Here is a 13,296-nt window from a genome sequence, read left to right on the forward strand (position 1 = left end):
TCTACATCACTTAAAAAGGGAGGCACAAATCAATTGAATCTCACACGCGAATTTAGTGATATTTCACCTTTCCATAATAAGTTGAAAAGAAACTTCACTACTGCACCTCATGGTTCATACCGCTTCCAGATTCATTCAGGGTTCAGCACAGAGTCAAAACAATTCTTCAACGGAACAAGCAATTAAATTATGGTCTTCTTGGTACATAAAAACTCAGTCTAAAAAAAAGGTATAAATTAATTGGTCCACACTTCACACATCTTGTTACAGGATATCAGCAAGTGATTCCAGAATCACAGCAACCAGGCTCCTATAAAACCTTCGAATATTAGCGTTGTCTCCATTATACGATAACATTTACTTCAGTGAGTATTTCTCTCATTTGAATCAGTGGCAGTCTTAGGCCACGGATAACTATTGAGTTTTCTTTCTTTTCATTTTTTATAATTATAAAAAGAGCAAGTATCTACGTTTTATCTATCAATAGCTAAATCAAGATGCTTTAGTAAGGCTACATATCTTCTGGTTAATAATGAGCGTGTAATCCAGTAAAAAGCAGATTGTCCTGAATCTTGGGAGAAGAATTTATCGAGTAGAATTCTTAGACTGTGCAACAGAGCTGCGTCCACCAAGGGATGCTCCCTGGTCAATTTCTTTTCGTGATGCCTCCCAGAGCCTTTGCTCGATTCCCAGTTTTCGAAGTTCTATCAAACCTTGCTCAACTGAAACAATAAATGACATTCTCATTTAATTTGAAGCACTAAGTAGTAGAATAATCGAGCATTGAATTGATATTAATTGTATCGGAATTCAATCAACCATCAGGAATTACAATTTCATAAGAACTACGATTGGCCACTGTGCTTAAAAGGTATAAGCATCTACAAAATAATTCACGCTTCAGAGCAGAGATCATCAAGTTGCAGTCAATCAGATTTCAACCAAAAACCATCTATTAGAATGTATTTACCTCGTAAGTGTGTCTAGCTAGCAAATATGGAGGCTTTTATTGATTCTAGAGTAATGCACCTCAAAACATCACGTCCATATTGACTATAACTGAAGTTTTAAAATCGCAGTTTTTTAGCATCGCTGAAGTCAAAAGAGACATCCTGCAAGGGTGTAAATCCTTGCACGACTTTCATTTGTCGATCATTTGTCTGCAACTTAATCACGGTATCCTAATGATGAGAAAGAAAATTCTGATTTAAAAGAATATATGAAGGCACACGTGCATTAATATTTTCATACGAATTAGTAGAAGCACTATGTTAGGCATATGTGCATTGATATTTCTTACGAAGTAATACAAGCATTAAGTTACTTAAATACATGTTTAATTGAGATATTCCAAAACTAGTACTCACCTTCAACTGCGTCGTGAGACATAGGAGATTGTCCACTTCGGCTGATCCAAAATTTAAGTCTCGACTTGGCTATCTCTTCCTCTACACCATAAATTTTAGATCTTCTCCAGAAGTATGTAAGCCAAGCCTACATTGAGTAAAAATAATGCTGTGAACACCGTTGATTGGAATTATAAATCAGCACGAGGATACATAAAAAATAAACCTAAATTTGTTGGAGAACATGTTCTAAATTTCTGGAAAAATTGCTACTGCTGTAGTTCCCCAAACTTTTCATTTTCTCTCCTTTACTCCCTCAACTAATAAATGAACCAGATTGGGCACAGTATTACATGATTATTGCTTTAATCCTTTTTCCAACATCTCTGTGTTTCCTTACCAAAAAGAGAGAGACGTGCAATAAAAGCTAGGGTGCAATGCTGTCTTTTCAATAAAATGGATTCACCTTGATCAGTAATAAGTTTTAGTTGTGTCCCTAGTAACAATTAATTCAAGTTGGTTCCAGAAACATAACCTTAAGAAATAACAGATACAAATAGGCTGAAAGTGCCTTCTGTGAATTTTCTCATAAATACTCAGAATTGAAAATTACAAAAATAAAGTCAAATGCAAAACAAAAACCTCATGGAAAACGCTACCGGCAAACTTCCCAAAGGTAAGCATAAATGTATAATATACTGAATGAATGGAAGATTTGATGTTGCTTATTGACATAGATATCAACGTACTGCAGAAAATGCACCATCAGATCACACTAAAACTAGAAGAACTGAATGCAAAATAATGCACCTCTTTGAAGAGGACATCCTCAGATTCCTCTGGGCTGAGTTCTGCAAACAAACAAAAATATGAACACGAAGATTTTATAATATTTCTGTAATCAGTCTCATATGACAAAGGGCATTGGCAGGTTTTCGCACTGAGTAAGAAAAAAATATAAAAACAGATGCACATTGAAAAGCTGCTGACACCAGCCCGATATATCACATAAAACAGTTTAATAAATTCGTTAAACATTTGATCTCAAAGATGTGAAAAAATTACCTACCTAAAAGATGCTAATTTTGACCACTGTACGATGGAGAGGAAAAATGATTTTCTGTTAGTTCGCTTCAGGGCATTATTATAAAACACCATCAAGAAATTAAATTATAGATGAAGGGATTTGGAGGAATAGATGGAGTCAGCTATCTTTAGAAAACAAAAAATCCAAGTGTCAAATAACAGATACATCATCCAAAGTAGCAGAGTCAACTTTAATTAAATCACTGTTAGCTGATACTGGAAAAATAAACAAATAAAAAATGATGAACAGAAAACATACTCTTTCACGCCATCATAAACACCGAAAGCGATAAGATCATATTAGAAAATCCCTTGACTAATAACATTACAAAAAATTTACCCAACTGAATAAGAGAATGCAGATTAAAACATTTATACTTACCAAATGCTTCCAAGTACTTCGGATCACTTGGTGACTTGAAATCTGCTAGCATGTAAAAGTATTGCAAAATGAAAACAAACTCGTAATACTTATGTTATTTCAAAACTACACAAAGCAACTTCTGAAAATAAGCAACCAAAAATTTGGTTCATTACTATTTGAAAATTGAACCAAAATCAGTTTAGGTAATAATTAGTTAATTTTTTTTTGGCCAAAATCCTCCCTACCCAGATAGACAGGCACTGACGGTCAAAATCCTTCAGAAAAGTTAACAAATTGTCAATTATTATTGCAAAATGTTAAAATAAACCTGATATTGACGTTCTAGCAGAGTTCGGGCGGCGTTGTTGAACCAAAGCAAGGGCAATGGATTCTTCAACCTTAATAACAACATAAACAGAAAAATGGAATGTTTAAAAAGAAAAGGGAAAAAAGACAAATGAAATAATTCCATAATTGCCCTAAAAACAAAGTGAATCTATAAAACAAGAAGTTTAGTCCAGTACTAGAGATAAATTGATATTAGATAACATTTAAACGGAAGGCAATTGCTTTAAAAATGAATTATGATACAAGTCTCCATAAAATTAGAAGAAATCAACATGTCCAGAGAAATGTCAATAACTAGCAAAGAAAACCTTCAAGGAAGCAAGTTCTTTTAAGCCCATTTCAACCGTTAGCATGCTCTCGATGTTTCCTTCTCCAGTGAGATCATTCAAGTCCTCGTCAATTTTTCCCCTTTGTGGATTATTATCACCTGCAAAACACAGAGAATCATCGCTAGATATCAAAAGCGGTGAGATAGAGCAAAGGAAGTGTTGTAGAGACAAGTCTTTCAGGGTAAGAGATACAACCATGAACCATCAATGGAAAACTAACCTCTTTCTGAAAATTCTTCCTTAGCCTTCTGTCCAGCAGATAGAACAACTTCCAAAGGAAGAGGTGCTAAAGATGACCAATACTCATGCTTTGAAACAGCTACATCTGCGCAAATACCTAATAGGACAGTGAAATTATAATGCAAACAAATATCTGAAACACATAGTCAGATTATTGCTCAAATCTAAAGAATTATAATACATACATATATATATCTATCATAAATTACATTATAAGGAAATGTCTTTGGTATTCTTAATCATCATGCACACATATACAGGCATGTTGTAATTAAGTATGACTTAAACGACCTGGGGATAAATAAGACTTTAAATTCAAACAGACCTCAGCAAAACAGAGATTTACTTTTAACAGTATTAATTATTCCAAGGCTAAATTCTTGCACGATGGAGCTTTTTTATTTGTGATAACTGAAAGGCCACATCTTAAACATATCTTTTCGTTGTTACACTAAAGTAATAACACGACATTATGGAGTCCACAACTTCAAGTTCAATGCGCAGTTTGTTAGCCATTAGGGACAGGTTGGTACGAGCACTTCAAGCAATTGTACACAAAAGCAAATGTTATTATAAGCATTGACCAAAAGGAGATAGACAAGGTGATTGACTCACTTTTATATGCTAATTATTTCAGTCTGCCAACATGGCTGCCAAAAGTAATGATTAACTATGCAATAGCAAAGGAATGAATTATAGTGAAGATATTAATTACCAAGGCTAGCAGCTAAGCCCCAGTATCTCGCAAGCCAACACCTTTTAAGAACTACTTCTTCCTGCAAAAGTAAAATTTCCAGAAAAGAAACTTCAGACGATTAGCTGCAAGCCTGAAAAGCAATATTCTACAACAGCCACCTACCATTTCGTGTTGAGTCAAAACCATTCTTTGAGTCATGGATCGGAGAGCTTTAAGTTCAGACTCAATTCCATGCACTTGATCAATGGCAACGGCAGCTTCATCTTTTGCAACCTTATTCAACCAAAACATACATCCTTGTAGAAAATATGTTGGTCAAGTCAACATAAACTCGTAAAATGTGATTCTACTCACCTTAACATCAGATCGCAGAGATGCCATTTCTATATCTATTCCATCCTTTGCTAGCTTCGCCTCTTTAAGTGCAGTCTGTAAATTTTTCACTATAATTAGAAAAAATTAGGACACAAAGTTAAGCAATCTAGATGCCCGAACAATCCAGTGGCCCAGAATATATATATTTTTTTCAGGGGGTGGGGGGTGGGGGTGTCAAGAGTACCTCTCTTTGGCGTAGTGCAGCTTCTTTCCTGCAATTATTGATATGTTATCTTAACAAACAGCTGTCAAAATTTGAACTTAGGAGTCAGAGTGGAGGCCTTCGTAAATTTCTTTACCTGCTCAAAAGCTTAGCTTCTAAAGAAACCCCTTCTCCAAGAGCCGCTACCTGTAGGATTTTTAGAATGCCTTCAAGTTGAATTCAAATTGAACCTGGTTACTGAAATTGGTAACTATGATTCATTTGCCTTGTCATATGGTCCATGAAATTGAACAACAAGTTTAATCCACTCAGCTTCCCTCATAATTTGGAGTTCAAGTAATATCAAATTACCATCAGAAGGTAGAAAGTAAACAGTGTCAAAGCGGTCAGTCAACAAACCAGTTGTAAAGAAGTATCTTGAAACGATACGGAACCTCAATTTGGAGTCTCCACATACTGTTAGTAATGTGGAACCAGATATAAGTAAAGCTGCATTGGACCAAGCAATGTATAGCATATTTATACGCCAGAGGCATATTTGAATATTTTGTAAGCGTCTAATAGCAACACACGAGACTCACTGAATCAGAAGCTCAAATTGTGTGCATTTTCAGGCAATGCACAAGAGTACATGGATTTTGATCCATGGTAATCGAACCATATATCCAACCTATACAATTAAAATAACCACCAAAACTCCAAAGGCACTAAAATACAGGCTTCAAAGTTGTTTAAATTATGATAAGATTTAGTAAGAAACTTATGGAACCTTCTACATGTACAACAGGAGAATAGAACGAGAGTTGTTGACCTGTTTCTCAAGCTCCCTAACTCTGACTTCAGCTTCTTCGCAACTCTCCTCTGCAAACCTGAGCTGCAACATCAGTCATAAATACCAAGACTGAGCCTTAATACATAGATCACAGAGACAACATATTCATAATGTGCAGAAGGATGTTTGAGATAAACTTTAAACAGACCTTTTCCAAAATATTCTCATTTTCTTCTTGTAGCATATCAAGCTGTTAAATAAGTAGCTATTAGCTTCAAAGGGGCAAGATAAATGCCATCTATAGAGAATCAAAAGTTTTATTTGGATTGCAGAATTCTCGAATAGTTCAAACTTTGGGCAAACAAATAACATACTTCATCATGTAGGGCAGAAGAAGCATGCTTATCTCCTGCATCTTTTAAGTTTATCTGCCCTAACTCTTGTGAGAACCTGCATTTCACGTAGGTACCTTTAAATTCATGTGCAATAGAATGTAAAAATGCAATTATACAATATAGTTATCCTCGTTGTGTATCCAAGCTTTGGCAACATCTATCATTATGCAAGGAAGCTCATGCACAAACAGAGAGAAACTGGACTTCTAGAACTAAGATGCATGTGCACACTATCACCATATTATAAAGCTGATGAACCCAATAATTCAAACAAGAAAGCCTCTCACTGATATTATTCGATCTTAGAAAGATTGAAAAAGCCAAAGCATATACCTTTTTTCTCTTTGCCGGTGGGTAGGAGGATCAATTGGTGGAATAGGTTCGGGAATTTTCAGTGGTGGTCTACTAGGTGGAAGAGAGTGTGTGTTGCCAATTGAAATCGATGGTCGTCCTGTAGATGTTGAGCGAGCCGGAGGGACTTCATCTAGTAAGTTGAGAGTAACCTAATAAAATTACACATAAAAGGATTAAAAAAAAAAAGGAAAGGAAAACCAAAACTAGCCTTTAGGCTATGCAACCACGCTTAAATATGCACACCTCATTGAACATTACGAAATAAATCATAAATCACAACAAAATCTAAATGTCCATGATTTTAAATGAAAAATTCACGGTCACATATCAGACACCTTATGCCTATAACCACAACAAGAAGTTCAAACCAGAAAACAGTCCGGTGATCCTTAATTCCTCTACTTGGATGAAGATTTAGCAAAAGAAAATATATAAAAAAGCTACACAGAAATTCAACTTTTTTGATGAGTTTAATAGCGTGTTCCTTGAATTTGAAGGAATTTTCAAATGCAAGTGAATATTGCAACTGCAAGAGACGAAACATTACACGCTGAAATCCTGGTAGGTTAAACATGTAATTGAGCTGCCAATTCAAATTCAACATAAAAAAACACGAAGATTGACTTGAGTGAGAACTTAAAGCAAAATCACCTTCTACACCACAAAACATCGAAATTGCTGTTTACATGAAAAATCAGCAAAATGAAACCGCATTAGCGCAAAACAAGCAAGAAGCATGTAAAATTACCGCATCAGAAGAAGATCTACTAATCTTAGGAGAGTGGACCACAGGCTTAACGTTACTACTGACGTTATCAAGGCCGTTAGCTTTGATAGCCGGCCTGGAGAGAGACAAGGGAAGAGGAGGATTGAATCGGAGTCCTAAACCTCCGTCATAGTCTTCCTCTCCGTCATCATCCTCATCGTCTTCATTGTCCACCGCCGATTGCGAAGCCATGACCTGAGCCAGCCTCTGAGCGGCGGCTTTGGCGGCATAGTTCTGAGTGCGCTTGATATTCGAAATGCCGCTGCCGGAAGATGACCGCGCGTGATTCCCGTGCACCGGCGACCCTACCGCCGAATCGCTGCTCCAGTGGCGGAATTTCTCCATTTCTCACTGGAAATTATGCCTGAAATCGCAAGGATTTAAACAGGAATGTGAGTTGAACAACATGAGAAAATGGAGAGACTATCAGAGTACATTTACCTGGATCGCCGGATCTACAAGTTAAACAGTCCCAATGTCTTCAATCGTTGGAGAAATCGATGGTATACAAAACATTAAATGTGTTATTATTGTGGTAGGCAATACTTACTTAGCCAGTGTTCTCTCTCTTAATGTTACTATTATTACTTTATGAAAGAGAGAAAGAAGCATATGATAAATCTAAAATTATGTATTAGTGATACTCTCATTTAACAAAATCCAATTTTGGTTACTTTGCATTAAAATTTTAGTCCCGTGTTTTGAATTTTAGAACGTAATTAATTCAAAATTTGATTTTTATATAATAATTTTAATTTTTAAAATATTTTTTAAAGTAAATATTAATTTGCCACTGAATACCAATATTCCCCCTTTTTCTTGGCTTTCTCAATTGCTCTTCCATTTGGCAATGTTTAAAAAAAAAAAAAAAGTCAAATTTCAAGTCCTTACAAGTTACAAACATTACCATTAATTGGATTATTGTACATCTATTCACAATTGAGTTGTACAATCAGCTCATATTCTTGCATTCTTAATTATGTTATCTTTTTATAGTATTAAACTAAAAAATAGAAATTAACTATACGTAATCTTTTCTTAATGATAAATTATTATTAAAATTAAAATGAAATAATTATAATGTAATTGTGATTTAAGGTGATTCCTTTGCCAAATGTAATAATATAAGGATATATAATTTTTTTATAAGAACGAAAACAGAACATTATGAAATAGGGCATATTGAACATGATCGAGTCATTTCTCACTATTGTCTAGGATGTAAATGAAACGAAAGAAGCCATTTAATGTCCAAATTCGTCTCGAAATAGATATATTCTAGCTTGATATGATTCGAAATTCGAAAATTTTAAAAAAATTTGTTCAAATTCGGATCGGAATAGGGCATGGGTTCGAGTTCTTCACGAAAGATTTGAAGAACTCGAACATGTTCACGAATTACCCGAATTATTACTGGAAAATAAATACTTGAAATCTATTAATATATATATCACGTCTCGCAAACTATTGAATAATATAATTTGAGCTCGAGTTTAACTTTATAAAAAAATTCGAATATGTTTGAGTTCGACTTAAATTCGAATATAAATCAAATTTGTCCTAGCTCACTCAAAAAGCTAGCAAACCAACTCGATTCATTTAAACCCCTATATACGTACTGAGACAAAATCCTCTCTCACACTTAGTACTCTAAACCGTATTACAATTTGCTCAAACAAGCTTGGTTTCCACAAATTATAGAAAAATTAAATGCAGTAAACACCATTGATGAACACTGCGTTTGTTTTTTAAATAATTTGTACAAACAAGACTTTTTGAACACAATGGAGTACTATTTAAAACACCGACAGTAGTTGTGGATTTCGTCCGCTCTGTATTAGCATGCAATCCAACAATATTTCAGAAAAATATTATTATTTCCAATTTTAAAAAGAAATTTTTCGAGAAACTTTATTCTCCTTGAGAGAAAATCTACACTCTAACACGTTAAAAATAACAAAGAAAGAAATTCGTATGTCATGGCATGCAAAAAAATCCTCTCATCATTCCCCTATTCTGTTTGCGCTGATCACTTTTCAGAATCTTGATCTCATTCCTTAATTCAACTATCATTTCCCTCTTCTCATCATTTCTTCTTATCAACTCAGTCTGCTGGGACAAATTTTCCTCCAACAGTTGCGAAAACTTTGTCTCATCGACGTTGTTCCCAGCTTCTTTCTCCACACAACTGCTGCTGCTGATCACCAGATCATTGTCGCTGCTGCTGCATATATCTCTATCTCCTATGTTTACGATCTTCTTGCCCGAATCGTGTCCAGAACCTGTTGCTAAATGCTGTTCTGATTCGGAACGAGAACTCGGCGCCTCCTCTGATGAACTAGTGCAGTGGGGATTGGGTTTCCCGGAACATTCTTGAAGAGGATACACCTTTTTGAAGGAACTGATGGAGGAATCGGAAGCCGATCCAGGGTTGGGTGCCTTGACGGAGGATTCGGATTTGAGGTGATGATCGTACTTGTCGGCCAAAGAGCGGTAAGATATGTAGAGTTCTTGCACCAGTTTGATGAGTTGTGGTCTCTTCTGGTAATACATGTCGGCCCTCTCGGCGAATGTGTCTCCATTGTCTTCGGTTAGCTCTAGTATCATTTTTATCTTCTTATCCAAGTCTACAACATATAATTATAAAAAACAACTACCATTATCAGTAGGGATATATATTTTCTTCAATCATAAATCGGACATTCAGAAATCGATTCGAAATTACGATTCATGTTTGAATACACGGATTCAATCGAAATTAAACCGAAAAATCCAAACTGAGCTCACACCAAACCAAGCGAAAGCTATTATTAATGCAATACACTTATTACTACCTTATTTTTAAAATGAAAAGTCAAGTGTATTAATCAGTAAGGTCAATCGTTGTCGCTTAAAAATAAACAAAATATTCAAACAACGCAAAAAGAAAAGACTTCTGCATTGAAATCAAAATCGAACTGCACGTCTCGGCTAGGTTCGACTACATATACTCCTATAATTTAATGAGAAAAAGAAATCAATAATATTTGTGTGTGTGTGTGTATATATATATATATATATATATATAGGGGACGGCCGGGAAAAGAATGAAAACCTTGTAAAGCGGACTGAAGCCTTTGAGATTGAGGTGGGCGATTATGGCTATCCCACCACCATGAATACGGAGACGACTCCTGTTGCTCATCGCTGCTACTTCTCTCCATTCCAATCATCTTTTCAAAATATTAACCCTATTCCCCTTGTTTTGTGCGACAAAATATAATTTTTTCATTCAAAAAATGAACCTTGCTAGTGTTTTTTTTTTTTTTTATTATTATCATGACCCTTTCTATTGTATTTCAAATTTTTTAAAAAAAGGTTGATCCTGTCTAAATAACAAAATATCCGGAATATATCGTAAGAATTTTGGATTATTTGGGACTCTATTGATCCCTTAGCTAATTTCCTTGTGGGTATTACGTTGATTCTTCATATTTTTCCCACGATTGAGGAAATTTGTTGGAAACCTTCTGATAAGGGAAATATCTTACTCTTAATTTTGGGGAATTAGGATTTATCTTATCTCCCAGAATTTTTCTCCAACTCCATGAAATTTTCTAATAAGGATGAGAAAATCCCATACTCAATCTACACTGTATTTAAATTGGTACGTATCGCGGTTTAATGACAAATATGACTGATCATGTATACTTCTATTGTGAAAAAAAAAATAATCATAAAACACCATAATTTTAAAAATGACAAAAATTGTCACCCTCGAATGATTATTTTAGTAAATTATAAAAAAAATCTTATTTAAATATTAATTTCAGTATAAATTCTTCTTCATTACATTTACTTAAGTAAAAATAGTGTACGCAAACAACTATTTACTATGTGCACAATACCTGCACATGATGATTTTTTTTAAGGGATACGTGCACAAGTTACAACTGCACATGATTATTATTTTGTCGAGTACTTATTTTATATTAATTTTCCATCTATTAGAAATTTCATGACTCAGGTAATAAACCATTGCATGGTTATTTTATTTCTTTATATATATATATATGGTTATTTTGCACTTAAATTGCATGCACACATGGTTTCTTCCAATTCTATAAATGTAACATTTTATAAATTACTTTTCTTTTGGCAATGTAGAATCTTAATTGATTAAATTATCTTAATGAAGAGAACAAATTATCCAAATAATAATAATAATAAAACAGGCACATTTTTACAGTTTGGGTAAATCAAAAAAATCGTCGTCCAACAACTCCATGGGAAAATATGCCAAGCTATCATCTTCAACAGCAGATGGCACAATTCCATCACTCGTCGAGGCAACAGATAGGGAATTGTTGTCCAGTAGAGTAGCACCTTCAAGATCACGGTGCTCGCCCCGTGCAGAATATTGCATGTCGAGCGCTTTCCTCGAACCAATGGCCTATGAATTTAATTACAACCAAAGAAAATATAATTTGATCACTCTGTCATTTCATTAATATAACATGTATGTATAATTACATTCGTGATCGACGGCGCTTATATATGATATACATCAACACTCACAAATCTTCCGACTTGACGATCGATATAAAACATCAGAAAGTCCCCGTTCTGCAAGCCATGCATCGCGAAGAATTCACCTAAATATTTTACATGCAAGCCTTAAAGTTAATTACTGGTGAAATAAATCTCCATTTAAAGATTGGTTGATGTGGATTAATTAGCTAAATCACAACATATATAGATATAGGGACGATAAAAATGCATATTCAATGACTCACATGCATGCTCAAGCACGTGTACTCTTCCACTAGTGTTCGACCAAAACCTGCACGGGAAAGACACCATAATAGTATAAAAACTGTGTTTTTTAAGATTTTCCTCCATTAAAAAATTATGGGAAAAATATTGATATTTATATATACAGAATAAAATAGAATAATTTTGTATCTATAGCCAGTGGAAAAAGATAATAGATATACCCGTATCTAAATGTCCATAATTTTGGCCTAGTGACATCATCCATAGACATGTAGATGCCTTCTTTACTTCCAACTTCTGGGAAATGCTTAAGTGCAAATTCCTAAGCCAAAAGAAGAAAGAAAACATGTCGTATATATCAATTAATAAATGGGATTATAATATGAGTAAAAAACCATCAAATAAAATAAAAATGAAAAAAAATTAATGGGAACAAAAAAACCTTAGGGATGACTACGCGCCCTCTATCTTTCACATCGCTGTGTCTTAATCTCTTCTCAAACAGGAATTCCAATGCGGACATATCAACTTCCTGCAGCATAAAATCGTGGTTTAATTTGTTAATGATATTTTTTTGTTGTAGGCGAAAAAGGTAAAACTTGTCTATACATTGATATATATCGTGCACGGATAAATTATTTTGTCGATTTATAGGAATATTAATTTTTGTTGGATTTACATTGGTAGATTAATCATCACTCCTCCGTTCCAATATGAAAATATGAATCCGATCATTGCAACATTCATCTTGAAACAAAATTCTATCTTTTACTTCCATTTTTTAAGCCAAAGACACCACTTGATTTTTAATAAGAAGAAACAGTAGTCATTTTCCTTTATAAAAATTGGGAATCAGAAATTGAATTGATATGAATGTATGTATACCCTAGGTGGTGGCAGAGAAGAAGGCACGGGAGGACGAAGCCACTGTCGCTTTGGTGGAGCCGCGGGCGGCACCACCATCTGATCCCTCTCCCTCTCTTTTCGTTTCTGTCTAAGTGTTTCCAACCTCATTTTTGCATTTTCCCTCCTCGACAACCCACCATCTTCATCGCTATCATCTGCAACGAAAATTCTATTTTTCCACCTTGCAGTTCTCATTGTTTCTCTTGATTTTTCACCGAGTTTATTAGGTATATATGCGAAGTTGCACTAGATTGGAGTTCCAATTTATAGTGGTCAGTGGAGCAACATTAATTAACATAGGTTTGGAAATGAGCAGGCAATGTCATGCTTTACACTAACGGGATTACTGAAATCAGTTGCAAAAGCAACTCCACGTTTACCAACTGTTTTGTAATATAGT

At 34.7% G+C, this 13,296-nt stretch overlaps 3 protein-coding genes across 4 annotated transcripts; all 3 read right to left on the bottom strand.

Moving 5' to 3' along the window:
- Window positions 1-219: 219 nt before the first annotated feature.
- On the bottom strand, window positions 220-7,814 carry LOC142532992 (coiled-coil domain-containing protein SCD2). 2 transcript variants are annotated; one of them, XM_075639563.1, is made up of 18 exons: window positions 7,677-7,814; window positions 7,218-7,599; window positions 6,449-6,618; window positions 6,095-6,170; window positions 5,929-5,970; window positions 5,760-5,822; window positions 5,085-5,134; window positions 4,970-4,997; window positions 4,765-4,839; window positions 4,573-4,683; window positions 4,429-4,489; window positions 3,694-3,810; window positions 3,453-3,571; window positions 3,125-3,194; window positions 2,815-2,856; window positions 2,157-2,197; window positions 1,368-1,494; window positions 220-722 (listed from the first exon to the last, which is right to left on the bottom strand). In XM_075639563.1, exons 2-18 carry the CDS (start codon window positions 7,578-7,580, stop codon window positions 586-588), a joined length of 1,692 nt encoding a protein of 563 aa, XP_075495678.1. In that variant the 5' UTR covers window positions 7,581-7,599; window positions 7,677-7,814; the 3' UTR covers window positions 220-585. The 2 variants fall into 2 exon arrangements, with proteins under 2 accessions (XP_075495678.1, XP_075495677.1); XM_075639562.1 differs by having other exon boundaries at window positions 2,815-2,859.
- A 1,398-nt stretch (window positions 7,815-9,212) lies between these two features.
- LOC142532433 (uncharacterized) lies at window positions 9,213-10,474 on the bottom strand. The gene is made up of 2 exons (XM_075638734.1): window positions 10,330-10,474; window positions 9,213-9,862 (listed from the first exon to the last, which is right to left on the bottom strand). The coding sequence occupies exons 1-2, from the start codon at window positions 10,445-10,447 to the stop codon at window positions 9,213-9,215; spliced, it is 768 nt and encodes a 255-aa protein (XP_075494849.1). The 5' UTR covers window positions 10,448-10,474.
- Window positions 10,475-11,407: 933 nt separating this feature from the next.
- Window positions 11,408-13,006, bottom strand: LOC142532623 (B3 domain-containing transcription factor FUS3-like). The gene is made up of 5 exons (XM_075638949.1): window positions 12,876-13,006; window positions 12,433-12,522; window positions 12,212-12,312; window positions 12,011-12,057; window positions 11,408-11,869 (listed from the first exon to the last, which is right to left on the bottom strand). Exons 1-5 carry the CDS (start codon window positions 13,002-13,004, stop codon window positions 11,766-11,768), a joined length of 471 nt encoding a protein of 156 aa, XP_075495064.1. The 5' UTR covers window positions 13,005-13,006; the 3' UTR covers window positions 11,408-11,765.
- Between the last annotated feature and the right edge of the window lie 290 nt (window positions 13,007-13,296).

Source organism: Primulina tabacum, chromosome 18 (assembly GCF_025594145.1).
Source record: "Primulina tabacum isolate GXHZ01 chromosome 18, ASM2559414v2, whole genome shotgun sequence".
NCBI lineage: Eukaryota > Viridiplantae > Streptophyta > Magnoliopsida > Lamiales > Gesneriaceae > Primulina > Primulina tabacum.